Below are 25,738 nucleotides of genomic sequence, written 5' to 3' on the forward strand. Positions count from 1 at the left end.
ACATAAGGTTTATATCCTGTTCCTTTTACTTGCCATTAAATTATGAATAATATTATATGTATTTTCATGGTGCTAAGTGGCCTTCACAGATACCATTTTAATGGCTGCATACTAACTTATCAAAATGATACATTGCAACTTACATTAACAATGGTATCCCATGTGTTAGTCATTTGGGTTCTGTGTATGTGTATATGAGAGAGAGAGAGAACTTTTCATTTCTTATGTTTTTTTAGAAACAGTATTTGGAATCATTTCCTAATGATACATCCCTAGAAGTAGAATTCCCATATCAAAGAGTATCAGCATGTTTCACTGCGATATCTCACAAAATTGCTCTTGGGATACATTACTAAGTTGCTTTCCGAAAGAGTGGTACTAATATTCTCTTCCCTCAGCAGTGTACAACCTTTGTGTCTTGAATGTTAGCGGAACATTTAAATGAAAATAATTTATGGACAGATGACAGCAAGAGAGATCAGGACTGAAAAGACAGATTTAGGACTTTAAATAAATGAAACTGCATTGTGAATAGGTCATTTCTCTGAGGGGAAAATGAAGAATAGTGTAAGGGGGAATAACCTTACAGAATACTTTAGCCTTGTCATTTTGTAGATGAAAATGTAAGGTGTACAGAATTAAGTGCTTCTCAAGTTCATACAAATAACTAGTGTCAAGACCAGGACCAGTGCCTGGTTTCTCAACTCCTCCCCAGCTCCTCTTTCACTGTATGATGCTGGGATCCCATAATTGGACTATGATATTAGGCCACAGTCAATGAGGTTGTGTGTGCAAGGGCCTGGAAGGGAGAAGAGAATTGATAGAGGAAACCTGGAAGGGTGAGTGGTCATAGAAGTTAGATACATGAAAGGATCCAGAAGAAAATTGATGCCCCTCTGTATCTATTGCAAACTGAAAAACTGAGAACAGAAAATAAACTCTGAGATTCAAAGTCAGGGTGGTCTCTGGCTTGCTACTCTCTTCTGGTTCTTCATTAGCATTTTTCACAACTGGCTGTACTCCAGCTTCACAGATAGGATTACAAACATTTACAAACCCACCGTCATTTTTAAACAGCTTGCTCTTGCCATAGATTATATAGCTTGCATTACACTAGCAGTAATGGAAATAAAATTAACATTGTTTATGACTCTGACCCACTGCAAATTATGGCTAGCCCTATGTTTACAGCATATTGAAAAACTCAATTAATTAGATAGTACTTAAAATAAAATATTTTCTTTTTATGTATTTTGGGATATGTCTTCACCTGATACAAGAATGAAAAGAAAATTGGAACAATGAAATATAAATTAGAGCATAGATCAAGAGTAAGAGGTTCAAGGTCAATGTCTCTCCTACAAATGCCACATTTGGGGTAGGTTCAGCCATGTATAGCATTGTATGTGTGGCCAGCTCAACTCCAATTGGACCCTACCTTAAGAATTCAATGATTGAATTATTCAGCACACATTTATTGAGCATCTAGGTACCACTAAGCATTAGAGATAGTTGAAGTAGCAAGGTATGATCCTTATCCTTATTGAACTTAGAGCCTAGAAGGGAAGGTTTCCCTTAAACAAAGAATTACATTATCGGCCCCCTCTCCACTATCTACCACAATTGTGACAAATGTGCAAAGGGAAAGTACTAATGAGAATGATAAGGGGACCTAATCTAATGTGGAAGAGGAGTATGGGGAGTGGAGGCCATGGCCAAAGAGTAACATTAAATCTGATACCTAAAGAACTTAGAGATATTAACTAGGTAAAAACTAATAAGACAAGGTTTCTGGCAAGAGGAAGCAGATCATGTGAGGGCTCTGCGATGGAGAACAGTAGGGGTGTCTCCTTCTAATAGAAAGTCATGTGCCTAGAAATGCAAAGAATGAAGATGAAATGGCATAAGAAGGACACTGCAGTTCTATGCAAGTGTGAGTTTTCTCCTTTTTTCTGGTCTTCTGATAGTGTGATGCCCCTGTGGTTCCTTACTCTTGCCATGTTTTCACTTTAGCTTCTATTTTTTATGATTCTTGGCATTTCCTCTTTAAAATGTTTCTCTTTCTGACATTGTCAGAGTGATGTTGATCACGGTCTGCTGGGTAATGAGAAAATTCGGGGTTAGAAATATCTAACATTTAAAAAAAAAAGACATAGCTAACATTTCTTTGGTGAGGAGGATTGCCACATTAATTGATTCATTTCAGTTGAATGCGAAAGAGAATTAGACATCAAATATCGACAGCACGTTTCTCACAAATGTCTGTGTTGAGTAGGTAATGACTGGTGGTAGAAGAACTGTTTCATAAAAAAAAAAAAACACAAGTAAAGACAAAGGAGAGTGAGAAAGCAGACGTCTCTGCTTTGTGTTTTGAGCGGCTGTGTCTTGAAGAGTTTTTCAGAAAAGTCATTGAAATGAGTTTAAGCACATCCATCAGCACTAAGCTTCCCAGGTTTGTAGGTTTGTAACAGTGAATAAAATCATCTATCAGTCATAATAAAGTTAAGTGTTTTTCTAAAAGAGAGAGGATCTTTAGCGTAATCTTTCCCACATTTAATTTTGTAGGTACTATATTTCTATTCTCTTTTCAAGCATTCAGATCTCTCTAAGATTTGAGCAACACCTGATAGGGTATACAGCAAAACTGCAGCAAATACTTCCCAGTGCTTTTCCTCCATATGCTAATGAGTAACCAGTGCTATATGGTTTCTAGTAAGTACTCTGGGATTTGTTCTCAGAAGATCTGGATTTTAGGCACCTTTGGGTCACCAAATAGAAATAAATGAACAAAATAAAGTCATTTGGTTGATGAGGAAATACTTTATCACTCTGTGTGCTTACATCATTGACTAGAGTGAAAGCACTTCCAAAAAGCAGTTCAGACACATGATCATAGTGTCAGGGCACGAGGATAACTTTCCATTCCCCTCTCTATAGGTCCTTAACCACTTTGGAGTACCACGCCCTATACCTTCTATACAGTAAGGACGTATTGTTACCGACTGCTCATTAAGCCAGCCGTTCACAAAGCATTGACTGGGTATCCCTGAGGTCCAAGAAGGTCTTCGTAATAGTACTAACAAGTAATTTGCCTTTTTCATTCTCATTTTCTCATGAGCATACCGTAGTTTTGTAGAGGCTACATGATGTATCCACAATTATGAAATGGCTATTAAAGTATTCTCCTATTTTCCAACTAAACATCTGTGTGAGGCCAGATTTTTTTCATATACTCTAACTAAAAAACATATAAAAACAGATTTGAGCACAAAAGTAGATATGAGAATCCAGCCATCTTGTAGTAAGCCAGGCATGAAAGAAATTTGCAAAATATAAAATAATGCCGCTATTCTAATTTTTTGTGCTTTAGAGAATATAGTTATTTTTCATATAAATGTATTATGTTTGAATTTATTATCATTTAAAATAAACTAACAAATACCGTAAAAGTTGCTCAGCTTCATTTCTATTGTGGTAAACACTTACAGATAAAGCCCACATAAACAAAGCTCTTGGAGACCTTCAGTAATTTTTAGAGAACAAAAGACCCCTACAACGAAAAAGTTTGAGAATTGCTACATTAAGCTTATGTCTGTTTGTCCTCCTAGTTGCTGCAACTTGAACTATAAAGAAATGGTTCCAAACATATCCGTTGATGCAAGAGAGTAAATTACAGTCGGGGTTCCTTTTTTAGAAGATCTGCTTTTTATTTTCCTTTTCTTGAGTTAAAAAGCATATCATGTAAAACTTGGGGACATTGACTATATTTTATTTTTCCCCTAAGGCCCATTTTATTTCTGACCTGCTGAAAATGCTTTTGAGCCTTGGAAAGGAGCCCGTGGCTTCATGCTGCCCATTTTTAACCACTGCCCTCAAAGGCCAATTTCATGCTGAGGCAGTGATTGATTGAGGACTCTGATGTACAGCAGACGATATTTTTTTATCAGAACCATTCTCTGAATTCCACACATTTTTAATTAAAGTTGTTTTGTAAATAGCTACTGTTTATTTCTCCCAGATCTCACAAATCAGTAGAGACTAGGAATGGTCAGGCTTAACTCAGAACATCCAACCAGAAGAGGTCAAGGAAAGTGTGTGCATGAAATTGAGCTTTGGGGATTAACTACTACTACTTTTTAAGATAAATGCATTGCCCTTCCAGGGAAGGTGGAATTTATTTTAAATAAATACCTAGAAGGTATTTTTCTCCTGCAGTAGTGGTTCCCTTCATTTTTTAATAAATGGAGTTAATCATTTCTTGAAATTTACAGTCAGGTGAAAGCAAGAGAAAGACAGATATTGAAGACATTTTTCATAGAGCCAGAATCTTGAGACTGCCCTTGGGGGTTACCAAGGTTACAGGGATATGATTACTTGCTCCCAACACGCATGGTCTCTTAAATCCCATTACTTCTTTGGACTTTGCAAATTGAATTTCTAATGGAAATCCAGCTCATAAAGCCAAAAATAAGAGAACTTTTAGATGAAAAAGATGATCTCTTTGTCTATTTTGGAGTAGCAAGAAAATGGGAGAAAAATAAAATTAAATCAGGCAGAACAGTAATTGCACTTGAAAACTGTTGTTAACTGTTGTTATTTGACTTCGGGAAGTTAGAATGTGAAGACATCAATTTTATTCCTTTCAGCTCTCCCACAGTTCAATTATCAAGATGTTTTTAAGATCTCAAGTAGCTACAGATTTTTTTCAAGCACATCTGTATGTTACACAGCTACCGGAGTTAATGGTAACCAGCCTCCTTAGGCATTTGGATCATGATAAGTGTAGAGTATCTATCCAACCCCAATTCTAGGTGTCACTTCTGGTTGCCTCTCAAGTCCCTTGTACTTCTCCTCCCATGACACTGTCACCATACATCGCAGTGTTTCGTTCTTGTCTGAATCCTATTTGATTGTCTGTGAGGACAGGATTGTGTCTGTCTCATTCACTCTTCTGTCTCAACTATATATTTAGCACATGGATAGTGCTCATGAAATATTTGTTGAGGGGATGGATACATGGGTAGTGGATATCCAAAAGTGTAATTGTTTCTTTTAATGCCAGACACACCCTTGTTTATTTCCAGAAATACTACTTTTATTCAAAGATTATTAGTTCCCTGTATGTCAACTGAAAACCTAGGTTCTTCTCTGTCTCCTTGTCCCTATGAGATCTTGGACAAGTCTCTTAACCGATTGGTATTCAAGTTTCTTCATGTATTAACTAAGATAATTAGTGTCTATTAATGTTCTTTCCAGCTCTAATAGTCTTTTATTTCCTGTGCTAAAAATCTTACTCATTGTATTTTTAATAATTGTTTGTTTGTTTTTAATTTTATTTTGCCATGACTATGTTAGGGTGTTTTAACAGTGCCATGCAAACTAGAAAATTTGATCCTATAAAAATAAAGATTTGGCATTAGTGTCAAACATTGACACTGGTCAGATGGTAACATTACAACTCAAGATTTTGAGGAACTGATTACCCAGTTTTGGATTAGCCAGGGTATTCTTTCTCTGGTTGCCCCTAAGATATTTTTTATTGATCTCTGTATCAGAAAGTGATTAAGAAAAATTAAAAGAAAAAGCATTCAAGTTAGTTAATGATTTCTCATATTGAGTTACTTAAAGAGGTTTGATAGGAGAGAAACTTGAAACGTGCTCCTTCGTCAGGGTCATGATGCCTGATGTGGCGGCAGTAACAACTCTAGGCCACCCGAGCTCAGAGCTTCCATACTTACCTCTTTAATACATTGGTCATAATACAAAATGATCCTTTCTAACTATGAATTTGGTTAGAGTTTGATATAATTTGTGTTCTGCCTATCTCCATTTAACACACACATACACACTCACAAATTTGCTAGTCCTTCAGTAGATGATATCTTCATAAAGTTTTTCTTCTCTTCAGTAGATTGAAAAGATAGTTTGAGATTTTCCTTCATCTTTAACTTTTTTGAGTTTGACAATTTATTGAGTTTGGCAATTAGAAAATGCATTTTTAGAAACATGGATCTCCATTTCTGCTGGACTATGGATTTATAGTTCAAGTAAGTGAAATTTGCCCAATTGAAAACACACTTTTTCCCTGCAAATTGTATTTGAACATGTAGATTCAGAGAGATGGCATTGGTCACGCTACAGAGGGTAAAGTGTCTTTACCTTTCTGGATAAGTCAGATGTCAGCTTTTTGGCTTACTGCTCAACCTTCAGTACATTTTAGTACAAGCTTAAGGTGTCACATCTGAGAAAAGTGATACTGTACACTCCCTTTTTATTTGTCTGGTTGAATGCTTAGTACTGTTAACTTGTGACAAAATTAGGAAACTGTCCATGCTCCGAGCATGTTAAAGGAAAAGTTGCGATATGCTTTATGCCAAAATATTTCCTTTCACCTGACCTTCACAGCAGTACTAGGTAACTATGAAATTGTTTACTTGTGAGTAATTATTAGGACCTGGGTAGCTTTATTCATTAATTAGGTGTTACGTTCTCTATTGTAAAGTTTATGTGACCTAACAATCTCAGATGGTTGCAAAAAAATGTACCTAAAAGCTAACTCAGAATTATTAAAGTGTGTTAAAGTGAATCTTTAGAGGAGTAGAAGATCAGAGCAATTAGAAAATGATTATTTGAAGATATGGCAGTTGATCTGGGCCTCGCCACAGCAGTAGGAGTTGGAGGTGTGCCTTTGAGGAACATATGTTCCTGTTGGAGGGAACGGCTCAGACATAGAGAGCACAGGTTAGATAAGAGAAGTGGCAAAGATTTTGGTGGACTATAGAAATACTTCAAGTAAAGAAAGGATAAGGCAAAGCCCTCCATAATTTGCATCAGCCTCCCTTCCTCCTTCCACCCAAAACCTCCCCCAAATAAGCCCTAAGTGTGCTTGTTAGTTAGGCAGATGCAGCTGGAAAACAAAGATCCCAGGCCTTCCTGTTACCTAGTCAGAGTGCCACCTGGGAAGATATTCCTAAACATTTTCATCCTGAGAGTTATCGTGTGGAGGGCATCCATTTAAACAACCATTTTGAGGCTTTTTCCAACTATAGAGCAAATAAATCCTTGCAGATATCACTTTTTAGTAAACATCAGCTGTTTGCCCTAAAGGAAATAAACACAGATATGAATTGCAGATATATGTGCAGTTCGCATTGTCTTTGATTCAGACAAGGACATAGTGTTTGATCTTGGCGCCTATTGCATAGCAGATGCTCAGTAAATCCTTTTCTGCTTTTCTCACTTTTACTACTCAGTGTCCTGTCAATTTTTTAAACGTCCTCATTTGCTTTTCTTTATTCTCTTTTGAAGGAGAGATTTAAGGAAGCTGAGGAAATATACCAGGCTGGAATAAAGAATTGTCCAGACAGTTCAGACTTGCACAACAACTATGGCGTTTTCTTAGTTGATACTGGTAAGTGAAATGAAAGACAATCTGTTCTGTTGAGATTAGATAATACTCTCTCTCGATAAAAATGTCAACCACCCAAATAATGCTTCGGAAGTAAAAATCCCTGGGCTTGGCAGGATGCTCATACCAGCGACAGTCGCATTATACCATGATGTATCATTCCTCTAAATTTTCAGACTCAGTTCAGTAAAATCTGCCCGGTTCTTATAATCGTATCTCGAAGGAAAATTCCCCAGGTGGCAGGCAGTTGCTTCAATGATTTAATGAGTAGCAGTCTTCTTTGAGTATCCTTTATGCAAGTTTATAAATCTATGGTAATGAAATGTTCCTCTGCAATAATGCACAACCTGCCTCTGAATCTAGTAAATGGCAGGTGGTAAATACTTTTTTACAACTGATAAAAAAGCCTCTAGAATTGTTTTATTGTTCCTCATGTCATATACATGATATAAACTATTACTATAATCGATAGAGTATTCTTATATAACCATGCTATGGAAAATATACTTACTCCATCTTATTTAATGCAAAACATTACCGAGCAGGGATTCTGCTTTCTTGATGACTTGTGCCTCATGTACTATTTGCATGTTATGAATCCTTATAAAGTATAAAAAGATATTTGAATTTAATGTAAAATCACCACATTCTTCTCTTTCACTATTATACTACCTGCCCTGCAGTAAAATTAAATTTTAATTATTTTGTCAAAATGAAATACTCAAAAGGGTTTTTATTTTTGAGGATGTTAGAACTGCTTCTGTTTCATAGAACGTAAATTTATCTTCTGATTCACCTAAGAAACATCCTTTATTTTTGCATGTAAAATTGTTTTGTGGTGCCATCTGCTGGTACATTAGCAATATAATGATAAATTTGGTATCATAATGACATAAAAACTAGAAGAGACCTCCTTGGTCTAGTCTTCTTCCTTCTACTTCAACAACAACAACAACAACAAGGCCACTCCCAACCACCATCCCCAATACATACTGACCACATTATGTATCTTCCCACCACTTCTTTTGCATTTGTGTTTTTCACACTGGCAAAATTCTTCCTGTCACCAGTAGCCGATACATAGACCTAGATATACATAAAGCCTTTTTCGGCACTTCCTAGTCAAACTTGCATTCAAAGAGGGTGCACTTGAGAAGATGTCTGTACAGGCAGTAAACATGTCGTTCCACATAGAACTTTAGACTCTTCTACGGTTTCGTCACTTAGATGTAACTTCACTGGGCCGCTTCTTTGGGGAATCTTATCAGATTAGAGAGACTTGATTCTCATTCTGGCCTTTTCCCTCACTTGCCCTGGAATTTTTGTCAAGTCTCTTAATGTCTATTCACTGTAATGTCTTGTCTATAAAGTGGTAATTTTATTTAAGATATCTCTTACATCCCAAGAGACAGTTTAAGTGATATCAAAAGGCAGCTTGAATAGTATGAAAAATAACTGCAAGGATCATATGATAGCACTTAATTAAAATGTTTTAAAATACACGATACTTTGGACAAATGCAAGGTGGCATTATTATGTAAGTCCCTTCAAATAAAGTCCATCTAAACAACGTATGATTTAAAAAGATTTTTAGAATACAGCTAATATACCTTTAAAGCAGTTCCTGAATTACTATGTTGTGGTATAGAAACTCAGACAGGCCCTTAGAAATTGCTTCAGGACAGTTTTCTTTGCATAAAGCTTATTCTTTTTTTTTTTTTTTTTTTTGTATAATGAGAAGCAACAATATCTTGTGTAAATAACAGTCACAAATAATCTCAGAACATCGTATTAACTAGGGCAATGGCCAAAAAGCACTTTGACTAAAATAATGTATGTAATAAAAGAAATAGGTTGTAGTTTCTATTGCTTTTTAAAATTAATTTCTTCAGAAATGTGAATGAATAGTCAAATAGTCTAAAGTTAGGCAATGGCAAGAAGAAGCCGAAGTTCAAGGTAATTTCCAAACTGAATAATTGATGGTATGACTCTATAAGAAGAATGATGTACATCAGAAGAGAAATGAAAGAGCCTGTGTATTTTATAATTAAGTTGTGTTCCGCTCTTACCAACCCACCATGCGTCACAGGCTTTCCAGAGAAGGCAGTGGCCCATTACCAACAGGCCATCAAACTTAGCCCAAATCATCATGTGGCCATGGTGAACCTGGGAAGACTCTACAGGTCTCTGGGAGACAACAGTGTGGCTGAAGAATGGTATAAACGGTAAAGTCATTTTTCTTTACTTTGTAAGTCACCCAAAGACCTCTGCAATTGCCCATCAAGTTTTTTAAACTCTTAAATTTTATTTTTTTAAGTATAGTTGTTATTATATTAGTTTCAGGTGTACAACATAGTGATTAGAATTTATATACCTTATGATGTGATCACCATGATGTCTAGTAACCTTCTGTCACTGTAAAGTTATTACGATATTATCGACTATCATCAAATTTTTAGTTAATTAAAACAGACATCATCTCAGAATACTAGAAAATTTTGCCAATGCAGTCCATTCAGATTCTCATATCTAAAGAGAACAATACAACATTGTAAATGGTATCCCAGTTAGTGACTTTTTTGCTTACTGGTTAGAAGACGGTGCTAAACCAAGGTTGGAATTTAATTCTCATTTTAGCTATTCCACTGTTTTCTGAAGCAGTGGACTGCAACCCAAATCAAAAATAGCAGTTTCTGAAGTGGATGTGGATGAAATACTGTGCATGCATCAAAACAAGTCTATCACCATTAATAGAAAAGATTCTTGGTGCTCAGTTTCCATACTGGTAGGTCACTAGACTTTCATATAGTCAGAGGTGGCACCATGATCTTTTTGTTTTTTTAATATTCTTCTTGATAGAAACACAAAGACCACATTGGAGCAAAGTCTCCAACCCAGACAGTCATCCCTAAATCTAAGTTTTGACCTTTGGAAATGTACCTATTAGATGAAAAGTGTTAATTCATCTTTCTCAAAACTCAGCGCCCTGCAGGTGGCACGCAAAGCTGAGATACTATCACCCTTGGGAGCACTATATTACAACACTGGCCGATATGAAGAGGCTTTGCAGATTTACCGGGAAGCTGTAGCACTTCAGCCTTCCCAGAGGGACCTCCGCCTGGCACTGGTGAGTAGATAGACTGAAAAAAATGAAGCTGGGAACATAAGCACAGTCTGAAATATAGGGAGCTGTAGTCAGTAAGCCTCAGAACGGGAAGTGGAGTGCTATAATACTATCCATTTTATGAATATTCATATAACCAGTGTTAGAGCCATTCACAAAAGACATGGATGGTAAAAATACTTTTAAGTTTTTGTTTTGAAATAATTTCAAATGTGCGAAAGTTTGCAAGAATATTAAATAACTCTCATGTATTCTTTCATCCAGATCGATCAGTTTTTTAGCATTTTTATGCATTTGTTTATCACCCTCTTATGTATGTACGTATGCATGCATGTATGTATGCATGCATATATGTATGTATGTACCCATATAAATGTGCATATTTAGGCAGATATATGTGTGCATATACATATTATTAATACATGTTATTTTTTCCCGAGCCATGTGAGAATTATAGGTCTCATACCTTTTATTTCTAAATACTTCAACATATAGTTCCTAAGAGCAAGGATGTTCTCTAACAAAACCACAGTATGGTTATCAAATTCAGGAAATTTAAACGACAATATTTTGTATTTAATTTTTGGATCAGTACTCTTCCTTTTCCTTATATTTCCAGTAAATCAAACTCGTTATCTTATTACAAACACAGTGTTCTGTTGAAACCATAGGAAATCATTTCCCTTTTTTGACATATTTAATCAGCTTTTTAAAAAAGACAGTCATTTCATTAGATATCTGTGATGTTCCTGCCATTCATGCAGAAACTCATGCACGTACCTAAATACATAAAAAATAAACAACAAAAAATTAATGCCTGTAAGCTCTGGTAATTCAGCCCTCTCTGTGAGTCAACAATATATGCTGAGAACTTTCATCTGGGGTGTTTCCTGAATGCCTCTGCTTTATTCGATAAAGTGTCTTATAAGCTAAGGTCTGCATGGTTTTGCAGGCTCAGGTTTTAGCCGTGATGGGTCAGACAAAAGAAGCTGAAAAGATGACCAATCACATTGTTTCGGAGGAGGCTGGATGCCTTGAATGTTATCGCCTGTTGTCAGCAATCTACAGCAAGCAGGAGCACCACGATAAGGTAGAGGGGACACTGTTTGGATTCATGGGTAGAAAATAGGGTGTACCTAAATGGTTCTCCAGTTTGCACAGTTACAAGGCTGAGCAGTCTTGAATATCATTAGTTTGCATATCCGATCTTATGGGTACTTTCCACAGATATCTTCTTAACTCCTAAGATGTCCCCTTGAAATACATTCTTAGCTCTTCCATGGTCTGAAAATTTTATATATTATCTCAGTTTGTTTTCGGCTAATTCTATAAAAATAAAGACTAACACTTTCATGCTTTATCATTTTCCATGTTCCTCCAAATATATTTTTTATAGAAACCTTATAACACCATCTAAGGCAGGTCAGTGACCCTGTATTTTTCTCCATTTAAAAAGTCACATAACTAGTAAACCCATGAACTGACTCAACAAAATAGTTATTGAATACCTGCTATATGCCAGACACTGTGATGGGCACTAGAAATAAATTGATATTAAAAAAAAAATCATTGCCCTTGTTCTCATGGAGTTTAATAGAAGAGCAAACAGATTAAACAAGTAATCACAAAATCAATGTAGAATTATAGCTATGCTCACTGATATCATAAAGTGACGTGGTCCCTAATGAGGCTATAATCAGGAGACCTGAGTAGTCTGTGAGGTCAGGTTCCCTGAAGAGCGAAGTGGCGGTGAGGGCTGAGTGAATAGGAGTTATTAGGCAAAAGCGGAGTTCCAGACAAGACCAAAAAAGAAAAAAAAACAGGAGCAAAGGCCATGTGGCAACAGTGAATGACCTGTCTGAAGGATGGGCATGAGGGAGCAGGGTACAGCATGAGATGTGGCCTCAAAGGCTGCTGGAGACTAGACCCCAAGGCTTGGGAACAGGGCAAAGGTTTTGTTCCTTACCCTGAAAAAAGCTTTGGGGTTTTAAGGAGAAAAGCGTCATCATCATATTTGTGCTTTGAAGAGATCTCTGGCTGCAGAGGGCAGGGCAATGGGTGTTGGGGGCAGGGTGGGCTCCAGGGACTGAAGAGAGGCTGTTTGAGTGGCCCAGACTGAGACGTGGTAAGGGCAACTTGTCCGACCCCAGATTTTACTCTCTTTCAGCTGGATCACCCAACTTCCTTGTGAAGTGATCAGGGAGATTTCATTGTGAATATAAATGGGGAACCTGGAGTACAGGGAAATTATTTTGTCAGGGCCACATTATTTCTCAACGAGAACATTAAAGAATGAAGAATGTGTTTTGATTGTCCTTTACCACACTACCTAATACATAAGAACAAAAAGTATAAATTTTATCATTTAAATTGTTTTTTCCTTATCTAATCAACATTTATTGTTTCAATTTGCAACCTGTGCAGGCACTACATGCTATAGACAAGGCTCTCCAGCTGAAACCAAAGGACCCAAACGTCGTATCTGAACTTTTTTTCACAAAAGGAAACCAACTAAGAGAGCAGAACCTTCTGGACAAAGCTTTTGAGGTATAAACATTTAATAAAATTGTTATTAAATTCATGGATTAAAATTAATACTCCCTAATCTTTAATGAAGCAAATATAGTAAAATCTAAATTCATCAGCATGTTTGTGAATTTTCTGGTTAATTGACGATAAAATTGAGCCCCTTTTTTCATGTAATGGTTATATATTTTTTATTTTTCAATTACAGTTGACATTGAATATTATTTTATATGAGTTTCAGGTATACAACATAGTGGTTATATATTTATATAATTTCCTAAATGTTTCCCCCCAAGTAGTCTAGTACCCACTCTGCACTGTACAGACTTAATGCAATATTATTGACTGCATTCCTTATGCTATACTTCACATCCTTGTGACTGTTTTATAACTACCAATCTATATCTCTTAATCCCTTCACCTTTTTCACCCTACCCGCCTCCCATCTGGCAACTATCAGTTTTTTCTCAGTATCTATTCTGTTTGTTCATTTATTTTGTTCTTTAGGTTCCACATATAAGTGAGATCATGTGATATTTGTTTTTCTCTGTCTGACTTGTTTCACTTAGCGTAATACCCTCTAGGTCCATCCATGTTGTCACAAATGGTAAGATTTCATTTTTAATTGCCAAGGAATATTCCCTTGTGTATATGTACCACATCTTCTTTATCCAGTCATCTATTGATGGGCACTTAGGTTGCTTTTATATCTTGCCTCTCGTTTTTGCCTCTTTGGAGTTCTGCAATACCTCTACATTATTTTCTGAATCGTCATCTTTAACTCGATGTTTGAAGCCTTCCACATTTTGCCCACAAACCAGCTTCTCCCTCTCTTGCTCTTTCTCTATCTTCAGTAACTCTATGCCAGCTGCACTAGTGCTTGAATCGCTTTTGGCATTTCTGCACCCTCCCCTTGTAACACTCTTCCCAGCCCAGCCCCAGACCCCCTGCAAATCCCCACCCTGCTGCCAACACACAGCCCGTGTCCTCCTCCCTCACGAAGCCCTCTGTGCCATTCTTTTTCTCAGTGACCCTGTTTACACCGAACTCTTAAAACACTGTCTCTAACAATCATTTGGAAGTGTCATGTACGATGTAATTATCGTATTCTTAGAGCCCCAGTCCCTACAAGTGCATGCATGTGGTTTAGCTCCCCAGTTTGCTTGGACTTTTCCTTAAGGGCCTGCTTCCTTCTGTGTTTTAAAACATGGTATATTGCATCTTATAAGTATTCAGTATCTACAGCTTTGGAACACAATTGATACAAAATTTAAAGTCAAAAAGACATTTACAAAGTTAAATAGAAATATTATAGAATACCATACATTTTCCTTGTACCTGGTAAAGCCACAGTTGGAATTAATGAAGTCAGAAAAATTACACCAAATATATCATGGGAAAATAAAATTTCAAATAATATAATTATTTTTGAAAATAAACAGTAAGTGGCCTTTAAAACATTATTAGAAAACACATGCAAAGATATTTAGAAAAACTAACTTGAATGCAACCCCTTAAAACAGAAACAGTGGCATATTTGAGACAGAAATTATGCATTTTTCTCTGCCTTGTGAACATTTTCAGTACCATCATTCGTAAATTATTTATAACTAACATGACAATTTAATGATTAATTACTTTAACGGTGAATATTTATATGTTATTTATGTCTTATATCTTGTATTGAAAACAAAAGTATTTTCTAATTGTTTGACTAATGGATTAAATAATCATTATAGAGTAGCTAGATTTCTGAAGAGTAGGGGTAGGGCTGTTGGCTAATAACAGCAACTAAAATGTGTTAACACTTTTATTATGATTCCCATTAAGTAATTTAATCTTCATGACAATAATATGAGAAAATCATGGTCATTGTCTCTGTTTACAGTTGAATAAAATGAGACTCAGAGTTTATGTAACTTGCTCAAAGTCACACAGAGGGTAAGAGATGGAGTGAGGATTTGAATCTTTACCCTACCTACACTACATCCCATCTGCCGATAACACTTAAGACATACTCTTCAAGTTTATTTTAGCAGCTTTTTAAGAGCATATAGTTTCTTAACCTTTGCTCTTTCTTCTAAAACTGAAATAGAGGAGGGATGGACAGATTTTCTTTACTTTATGGATCTGTTCGGTTGAATTCTTGCTAATGAAAATAGCAAGGAGCATTGGACTACACACATACATACTCAGTTTTGTTACTGAACACTCTGTAAAGGCAACACTCCTAGCCTTTAGTTTTATTAAGTTTACCACTCTTAAAATCAAGACTCAGTGGTGAGCATTCCTTTGATGTAAAACAACATACAAAATATTAAAAATATATCTCATGGTTGTTACATATAATGGAATACATGCTATTTAGGCAAAAAGTCAAAAATATTTAAGGGTTAGGTAGTTCCCTTCAAACAGTGAAGATCTTTCCTATGGCAGAAGAAAAAGAAAGACTTTATAATTATTAAAACTACCACCTAGTAAAATAGGTGTCTTTAAAGAAGTAATGAGCATCCTGTCACCACAAGAATTTAAGCATAGGCTGAATAACCAGGTCAGCGATATTGTCACAGGACTTACTACAGTACAGTTAGGCTGTTTAGGAAACTACTTTAAGCTTCTGTGATTATTTAAAAAAAAAAAAAAAAAAACTCCTTACCAAACCCTTTATAGCAAAAAAGGCCGAAAAGTGCTATTTTCTTGCAGGTCAAGGCCAGCGGGAATGCTGCCCAATAATAGAAATCACCTGGATTCCCTGCAGGCGTCTTAAGTCTCTTTAAGCCCAAATGTTAGTTCTGCAAGGAAATTACACATTTCTGTTTCCTCCATTTTAGAATCATCAGCTTTAAAAAATAACAGAAATAAATGGGAACACCTGTGCACTAGAAGTGGCTGTTCGTTTTCTTAACCATTTAAATTTTCACATGTGAAGAAAGTGGTTTCCACATTATGTGGTGTTAAAGATGGGTTCTCATTTCTCAGTCTGAAGGTCTTTCTTACATATTTAGAGTTACAAAGCAGCCGTGGAACTGAATTCAGAGCAGGCGCAGGCCTGGATGAACATGGGTGGAATCCAGCACATCAAGGTAGGAGAAGAATTCACTTCCATGCAAACTGGATTTTTCCTTTGTATTTTCTCTTTCTGTCTTTCTTCTCTTAAAATATTGAGAAACTATTATGAACTTCCTCTTTGAGTTATTTGAATACCAAAAACATAGTTGTTTAAAATTAGCCACTTATGTTCATTTCGTATTACCTAGATATTGACTAGCATGAAGCCATTTAAAAAATAAATCTATGAAAATTAGATTCCATGGTTTAATTTATCATAAAGAAAACCACAGGTACTTCAGAAAAGTATTATCATAGAGCAGATAAAATCTACTCGTGTGAACTAAAAGCTTTGTTGGAGTTTAGTGCAGTTATTTTCCTGTAGCTTAACTCACTATCAAGAGAAAGTGTTACTTTAAATATTACTTTACTATTTCTTATACCTAATGTGTCTTTTATTCCTTAACTTTTTACTGAAAAACAAGGTTACTTGGTTGTATTTATGTTTGTTTTGTTTTGTTTCTCAAAAGAAAATGCTACCTTTAGGTGAATTATTGAAAATGATCCTTTGGGGGACTGTTGTCTATAATTAATGAAATCAGAGATTCACTGTCATTCATTCATTCACCCACTTATTTGACAAGCATTTATAGAGAGTGTCATATGGCCAGCTACTCTTCTGGGAACTGGGAATACAACAATGGAACTAACATTCTAGTAGAGGGAGACAGGCAATAAGTAAATAAACACATATGTACATGCATATATACACACATAAAATATATCAGATGGTGATAAGTGTTATGGAGGAGAAAGAAAGAAGATAGGAGTGTCAGGGGGTCAGGGCTGAAATTTTAAATTAAGGTGGTTAGGAAAGGCCTCAGTTAATGTGATATTTGAGCTGGGACCGGAGAAGAGGAAGGCACGTGGCAAAATAAGGAATAAACGTGTGCGAAGGTCCTGAGGTGCAAGTGTGCTTGCTGTATTTGAAGAATAGGGAGGAGGCAAGTGAGTGACTTACCTGCTTTCCTGGTTTAAAAGTATCCAACAGGTACATGTTATGAGACACCATGAGGACTGGATAAATAGGGAGGAGAAAATGGTAGAAGCTTTGCCTTAGGTAAAGCTTAAGAAGGACTAAAGGCTTTGGTAAGGGTGAGAGTTGGAATAGGTTTTGCAAGGAGGTGACAGAGGAATGGGTGGAAGGGAGTTGTCTCTTGCTCATACTACTTAGTAATAAAAGATCATATTTTTATGAAGTTTTATATAGGATGAACTGGATAGAACAAAAAAGCTACAATACATTTTTTATAATCAGAATTGCATCAACTGGGCCATATCACAGAGTATTATTTTCAGTGCTGCCTCATGAGATTAATGCATTTTATAGAATGACACTTTGCAATATAACTTTCTGCAAAGACAGAAATGTCCTATATCTGCACTGTCTAAGGCAGTAGCCACTAGCCAGCCATGTGTGGCTGTTGAGTATTTCAAATGTGGCAGGTGCAACTGAGCAACCGAATTCTTAATTCATCATAATTAATTTAAATAGCTACATATAACCAGTAGCTATCATACTAGATACACATTTCTAGAAATTAAATAATTCAAATTCTCTTCCTAGCACCTAGGAATTGGGTATATTGAATTAAAGGATATAAGTTGTTTCTTAAAATAAGGCTTCCAGTGTAATAAAGAAAAGGGCAATTTGAGGGACAGAAAATAACTCTATGACTAAATTTTTGTGTGACAGGAGAGAGAAAACTGGTAATTAGAGAAGATGTGGTGGCACCAATCTGAGGCCTAAATTGAGAGAGAGCTCTTGGAAGAATAATTTCAAAGTCAGCTGCAGTAGAAACATATTTTGAGAGCACGTTAATACTCACAAAAGTTGTCTGCATGTGTGTGCTCAGCTTAATAAACTTCAGAAGGCACTTGGAAGATAAATGCTTGAGTTGAAAATAAAAATAATGTAGCAAATCCAGATTCTCACTTGTTCGGAATTCTTATCAGAATCAGGGTTAACAATGAGAGACATCTTCATTTGTGCACATGCCAGAGCCTGGATTCCCAATGTACAATTTCCTGTTCTGTCATTTCTACTCTCCTTTTCACCAGTATAACAAGTGAATGCTACAAGAAATAGTATTTACACAGCCTGGACAGTGTCCAGCAGTGTCTAAACTCTTGACACATATTAACTCATTTGGAAAATAGTTGCTATTAGTTGCTATTGCTAAGTAGTACTTTTACTTCAAGAGGTGCTATTTTAAACTGTGGTAGAAATTTAGAAAGAAACTTGTTTTCATCCACGTGGAGCTGTAACAGAATAAAGTAGAGCAAATTCATATTTTTTAAAATGGAGCTCTCTGACAATCTTAGTTCTGACACTATACAGATCTGAAAGACTGCAGACCACATGAGGAAGGTAATATGTTTAGTAACAGAAAAGGGGCTGGGAAAAGTTAGTTAATTGTGAATAATTTGCCTGGGACCAGGCACACGTGGTTGCCAGTTAGGGAGGCATTGAACAAACCAGATGGGAGCCAACAGAGGATAGGGACAGGTGTCTTTAGCAGGTCAGGAGTGACATACCTGCCTTCCTGGTTTAAAAGTATCCAACAGGTACATGTTATGAGACACCATGAGGATTGAATAAATTTGACTCTATATTCTTATTTTTTTCATTTTATAGAAACTTACATTTGCATTAATTAATACCATGTATACCATGTATTGGGCAATAGTTGGTTTTCCCTTTCAAGTTGAGGATTAAAATAACTCCTACCACTAAATAGATATTGTGGATTCCTAAACTATTTACTTTTTAATCATTACCCTTGGACTTTCGAAACATTTCCCTATACACGTACCTCCTCTCTCTCTCTCAATCTCTCTCTCTCTCTCTCTCTCTCTCTCTCTCTCTCTCTCTCTGAATTTCACCTGCCTTGGCTCCATTTGATTACAAAACAATAGTGCTAGCCCTGTGAGGACAGTATGAAATAGTAGTCTCCCACTTTGCATTAGTAGAACTGAAAATCTGTTTTCTGCCATTTCACCTTATGGTATAACTCTTAACCTTCACATTCTCCGGTTGGTCTGGTACTTAAATGGTTTCTCCAAAAACACCAAAAGATAAGGATAAAATTACACATACAGACAGGGTTTCCTTATGAGGATATTAATGTTAAATTAGGTGAGAAGTTCTGTTTTCTAGTCTCCTCATTCTCTAACAGAGTGTTCTGATAGGTCAGAATATAATTATTCTATTTTTTTTTTTTTTTCACAACAGGGAAACTATGTGTCTGCAAGAGCTTATTATGAGAGAGCCTTACAGCTGGTTCCAGACAGCAAACTGCTGCAGGAAAATCTCGCCAAATTGGATCGCCTAGAAAAACGATTACAAGAAGTTCGAGAAAAGGATCAAACATAGCAGCATTTGACCTGATCTCAAGGACAGTGTTGGTGCCTCTGGAAGAAGAAGTAATGGAGGCCTTATTTTTACATCAGCAAAGGCACAACCAATGAAGCTTTCCTCTACCCCCAGTTCGGGGTGGCGCATTAGGGGATCCCTGCTGGTAACGCTGTGCTGAGGAACTTACATTTCCAAAAAGACAAAAAAGAGCAAGAAAAAGCTAGGAGGTCTAAAAGGGAAGGGGGAAAAAATAACTACGCATTTTACAGATTATTTTGCTTTAACTCCAGATTTCCCTTCATGTATTTCTCTGCTTTTGCAACCCAGAGATTTGATTCTATTTCTTAGTTTAGACTTATGTCCCAGAAATACTGAAGTTAGAAATGCTGAGAGGGCAGAGCATTGCTTCATAATGAGATGGGATATTTCCAAGAGGACAAATCCTCTGAGATAAGCCATTTGGGAAATTCTACCAAGAGGTGGCTCATTTAATGCTCCAGAACAAGAAAGGAGTATCTAAAAGTTTTCGTAGAACCTTCCAGAATATGTGGGGAAAGGGCTATTATTAAGTGAGCTTGATCTAATAGTCCCCTAAGGATATTGCTAGGTCCCTATCGAGTAATTAAATTCTACTTTCATGTAAGCTTTTCCATTGCCTAACATATAAAAAGAAAGCTTCTGGATTTATGTGTGATATTCTTATCTCTAGGGGAAAATCAAAGATCTTAGTACCCCTAATTCTTTATGGAAAATTTTAAATTATTTAAATTTTATTACAGGTATTACTAGAGTAGTGGTTCTGCTCTAAGATTTGAAAAGTGCTTTTAAAATTATAAATGTTTCTGCCTCCACATATATTGTTATTTTGGTGGAGAAAAACATAGTATATTCTACATGGGAATTATTAAAGATATTAACTGAGAGAAATGTTCTACTTTATCTTAATGTTTAGACATCATGAGATTATTATTTTTTTGAAAATTATTTTTAACCATTGAGAAATCTTTACAATATATCACAGAAGTCTTCATAGACTCTAAGTGGAAAGAGAGCTTTATTGATTTGTCTTCCTGGGCATATGAGAATTCTGTGCTTAGAATGTGACTGATGGAAACCCAGAATTCTTGGCTCTGTATTTGTAATCCTGGAGATTTCATGGAGAATGCTCAAAAAATCTGAGAAAAAAGTCTAAATTCATAATTTAAAAATATATATTTATATTTAAATGTAAGGAAGGAAAAGTTGAACCTACAATTTGACATTTTTTAATGTTATTTATTCCATAACTTATAAAATATTTAATATATACATACATACAGTTTTTCTTTGTACATAGTGGTTTTTAATTGCAACTTTCAAACGTGATCATAAAAAAATTATAAATCTAAATTAAAAATAGTTTGGTTGTAACAGCTTCTCAGAAAAGTTGTATTGGTTATTCACTCATTATGAAATTAGGGATCGGCCTTCAGTGTTTCGGTGGTATTATATTTTGGTATATATTTTAAAAGTGGACCACCTTTTAATTTGGTCATCATCATTAAAATTTAAAAAAAAGAAACCACTCTGGGCAGTGCTGTTCATGGTGCCGATCCAGGTGTCATTGACATATGGTAGTCAGAAGGCACACATACTCCACATGCTTAGGCTCAGGGTGAAAACCTTCTGCTTCTTTTCAATCCAAGATCAGGAAAAGGAAGAAAAACTTCTTTAAAAAGAGATAACATGAGGAATGTTTTAAATGCAAAGGACTATCTAATTTGCATTAGCATACCTCTGTTTGTGTGCATCGATCATCCAATAATGTTTATATTACCCCTGTGACCTTCTGTTCCTAATAGTCTTTTAATGTTGTATATCACAAATTTATCCAAAAGTTTATTTAAAATATTTTCTTTGGCCTCCCCGCCCACAAGATACACTTTTATAGTCCTAAGCCAAGAAACTTAATACAGTGCATTTAAAAAATATACTGTGTTATACCCTAGCCCCAAAATAAATAATATGAAGCTCTAGCTAAAACTAGTATCTAGAACTTTAATTACAACTTTTTAAGGATAATCTATAACCAAAATTCACACTTAGAAAGTTAATGGAAAAAACTGAGCACCAAATTTTGAAAAGCAATTATGCCTTACTTGAAGTGCCACTAAAGTTATGAGAGTACATTTGTTGGAATAATTGAAATGGCAATTACAGCCCAAAAGTCTCTGAGAGAAAAGGGTCACATAGCCTTCAGGAGACTTTTTCTGCCTTCTTTTGGTGCTTTTCTCCTCTCCCTACTTCATATCTCTTTCCCTCTCTTTTTCTCTATTGCTCTGTCTTCATACCCTGGCATCTCTTTGAACATTAAAAATTAGCACGGTTGCATCAGATATTTCTGTTTTGAGTTAATACCTTCACTGAGATGTGGCCAATGGAATAATTTTCATAGTTGAAGTGGTGCCTATAAGAAAATAAATCACACGTTATTTTTCAAAGATATTAAGTGTATTTTGTACGATTTTTATTTGATCTTTATAACATGAAATAATATATGGTTTTCGTGCTTATCAAAATAAAAACTGAATGCCCCGGCTAGACATGGAGATGCATCCAGGCTGCCCTTAAGAAAGCATGATTGGCACGTGAGTTGATAAGCCTGTTTCTGAGATGGAATTGCAGAGCTAGTTACATGGACGTGCAGCCTACACAGTCCTTCGGGATCCTGCACTCTTATGCTTGGTTGAATATCCTGCTTGAAATTCTTAATAATCTTTAACAGGAGTCCTGTAATTTCATTTTGCACTGGGTCTTCAAATATATGGCAGGTCCCGGGTAGGAGGGAAGATGGCTGAAGACAAGACAAAGTTGCTTTAGGCTGGCTGAACACTTGATCTAATGATCAGTTTCATCTGTGACTCTGTCATTCTGAGTAGCATGTGCCATTTTTTTCTCAGCTACATTATAGTTCTTTGTGTACATATCTCCCTCCTCCTACTGCCAGTCTGTCTAACCCACCTTTCACTCCTACCGAAAAGCAGTTCTTCTTGCCTTCAAAATCCTCATAAATGGCAGCCCTTTAATGTGTCCTTTGACACAGGAGCCATGAGAATGGCTTCATAAGCTTATTTCAAACTTGAGAATGATTCAGGATTTAAAAATGATTCAGATGTTTTCAATTTGTTAATGGCAGTCATAAAACATGGTTCAGTGATGTAACATAGGTAAACTAAACCAAAGATTCAAATACCTTGAAGGAAAATTAATTTTATTTTAGGGACTCCTAATTCTAATGTGCAGCTAGGCTAGAGAGCCACTGCAGGCTAACGATTTCAATGGGAGTGTATGACTTTTACAAAAGAAATGTTTATAACCTTTCATAATTTTTACTTTTAAATCTAGACTAAAATGAGCCAAAGAATTCTAAAGAACGATTTATGGCACAATTGGTTGGTTGAGGTTATTTTGAGACAGACAAACAGGTGGATTAGATGGGGTAGTTTTGCACTTGTGGCAGTTGGACTGTGATTTGACCTTATATTTACAGAATTTTTCATTCTCAGAGGGAAAGGAATTGCCTTGCCATTTGCACGTACTCAAAGTGCCCAGTATGTAAAACTCATACTTTTTTACGAATCTAAGAGGGTGTCCATGACATAAAGTTTATGCCTAGACCTGTGTCTTTCTTTAGGTTACACACATGTCAGCATTTAAAAATTATTTCTTAATTGTACTCATTAGAATCAGTTTGAAAAAAATAAAACTTTTGCTCTGATGTGTGATGGATTAACATCCTAGATTAATAAATCTATAGGATATTAGTAACAACATTCAAAGCAAATGTAGTTTTAGGTGGTTTGTTATTAAATTTTTTCCTGATTTCCATGTCACATTTACTTTGATTAAATTGTATGTTGATATTTCCCAATAATAACAAAATTTATCTAAATGCCATCTTTTGACATTGTAAAAGAACAAATATAGCTTTCAAATTTTGCATTTAGGCTACAATTAAGATAAAAACTTACAATGCCAATAATATATAGGGAAATATAACTCTTTTATTATTATTCTTGATGTTTTTGATGTAACAGAAAAATATGTTGAACAATTATTCCAAGATTAACACTTTCTCATTATTTTTGTTTTTAGTAGCCATATAGTTTAAAGAGAAGAAATAAAATAGCTGGAATCAAAGGCATGGTTTAAAATCAGTAAAATAAAATGGCACAACAGAATTGATGATATTCATATCTATCAATTGGCTCATATAAAAATGTTTTATTTTTATCACCAAGGATCCTTTCAATTGAAACCTTTAGGGTACGTAACTTGTAAAATTAGCATCTATCATAATATACAGTCATTATTAATTTGTCACAATATACAGTCATTATTAATTTGTAAGTTCACCCCAAACTGGAAAGAGGTGTCCAGAAAGCCAGGAATTTCCTCCCCTTCTCAGTGGGGCACACGGAGTATATGTGTATCACATTTAGAAGTTTCCAAAAAAGAAAAAAAAAAAGTTTCCAATGTGGATAATGTCCTTTTGGGCTGGTCCGTGAGCGGGGTACACCAGTTCAGGAATCAGGAGGTCTGGGTTCTTAGTCTTTCCTCTGCCACCAGGAACTGGAGCCACCTCACCCTGGGCGAGTTACCAAATGTCTCAGTCATGTTTATCACTCATTAAAGGAGGACTCACTGGGTAGTTCTAGGGAACTATCAAGCTCTACGGGTCTCCTGAAATGAATACAAATTGAAAGCCCTCTACATCTGAAGCCATAGCTGCTAAGTGTTGCCCTTCGTTTTAGAAACCCTTAAGAAAATCACCACCACAAAACACATACATAAACAACCTTAAAAGTGACTGAACTGCCCAAGTGCTTTAACATGGCAGAGCTAACCACTCTTATTTTACAGTCTGTACCCATAAAAATCAGTGATTTTGTTATGTTTCTGGGAAATAAAGATATTTTTAAAATTTCCTCCTAAGGAATTAAAATATCTATAGAAGCCATGGCTTGCTTTTATAACATGGAAATCATTTGACTTGCTGTAACTCACACCGATCTCTCCTTCTGACGGGGGAAATGACTTGCATCATGTTTTTTGTTCATAATGCTTTTATTTCCTACTTTAATCAGTTGTATATAAATGTACATTTTTGTTACTTTTGCTGTGCCATTAGAAATATATCTCCCATAAAGTATTTCTCCCATGTAAGTCTGATTATGTATACTTTGCCTAGGTATTTACGAAATAAAATTTATGTAAATATCTATTTTATATAAAATATGATGAAAATAATTGTCTTGTTTCAATCTCTCAAGTGCTCCATGATTAATATCCTTTGAAATCCATGTCACCAGTAGGTGTCTGCTTAAAAAAAAAAATCTTCTTTCCTTCCCTCATTCATTCATTCATTGCATTGTTCTGTGTGCTTCATTTCAAGTCTGCTTTCTTTCCCAGACCCCACAATGACTATTTCAGTGCTTGCTCCAAGACCCGTCTCCTCATCTTACCAAGTAAATGCCTTCACCTCTTTCTTCACAAAGTAAATACAAGGTAGAAAATGGGTACTCCCTCAAAACTCTGTGCTCTTTCTATAACCTTATCTGCACCCAATTCTTCCCTCTCTCTTATTCTTGCAGTGGAATACGAGGGCTCTAGGCTTTGTATTTTGCCTCTGATAGAACTTCATTCGATTCCTTAACCTCTTTTTTTATCTTTAACATCTTCCTTTTGCTAGCTCTTGTCAATTTTCTTTTTTAAAACACACATACAGGTAACCACCATCAAAATTATTTGAAAAAATAGCCTTCCTTTATTTCTTTTATTCTCTAGCTGCTACTACATCTTTCTGTCCTTCACAGCCAAGCTATCAGAATGAATTGTCTCCACTCATTCTGTATACCTCCATCCTTCACATCCCTTCCGCATTATAGTGATATCTGTCCCTGCAACAAATACTCATATGAAACTACTGTTTCTAAGGGCATCAATAACCCCCTTGCTGCTGAATCTTAGGACTTGTGGGACTTTAGAGAGGGTTCCAGAGTTTAGACTAGTTGTTTAGCTGGGATGGAAAATTTTACTTTTTACACAAAACATTATTTGCCAATAATTTGCTTATTGCTAGTGTGTTCATCACCTAACACTCCTAATTTTACAACTATCCTTAGAGTTAGGGCTTCCATCCAGAGTTCTGGAAGGCTTTTAATAGCAGACAATT

The 25,738-nt window shown here is 35.8% G+C and overlaps 1 protein-coding gene across 8 annotated transcripts in view; it reads left to right on the plus strand.

Moving 5' to 3' along the window:
* The window catches only part of TMTC1 (transmembrane O-mannosyltransferase targeting cadherins 1), a 476,780-nt gene extending 451,967 nt beyond the window's left edge, over positions 1–24,813 (plus strand). For all 8 annotated transcript variants that reach the window (XM_039882400.1, XM_039882401.1, XM_039882395.1 and 5 more), the window contains 7 exons: positions 7,309–7,411; positions 9,498–9,633; positions 10,391–10,535; positions 11,485–11,622; positions 12,957–13,079; positions 16,064–16,141; positions 19,402–24,813. In XM_039882400.1, the coding sequence (XP_039738334.1) occupies positions 7,309–7,411; positions 9,498–9,633; positions 10,391–10,535; positions 11,485–11,622; positions 12,957–13,079; positions 16,064–16,141; positions 19,402–19,542 (864 nt within the window). In that variant the 3' untranslated portion in view covers positions 19,543–24,813. The remainder of the gene's footprint in view (positions 1–7,308; positions 7,412–9,497; positions 9,634–10,390; positions 10,536–11,484; positions 11,623–12,956; positions 13,080–16,063; positions 16,142–19,401) is intronic.
* The last annotated feature ends 925 nt before the right edge of the window (positions 24,814–25,738 follow it).

Source organism: Pteropus medius, unplaced genomic scaffold, assembly GCF_902729225.1.
Source record: "Pteropus medius unplaced genomic scaffold, Ma_sr-lr_union100, whole genome shotgun sequence".
Classification (NCBI taxonomy): Eukaryota; Metazoa; Chordata; class Mammalia; order Chiroptera; family Pteropodidae; genus Pteropus; species Pteropus medius.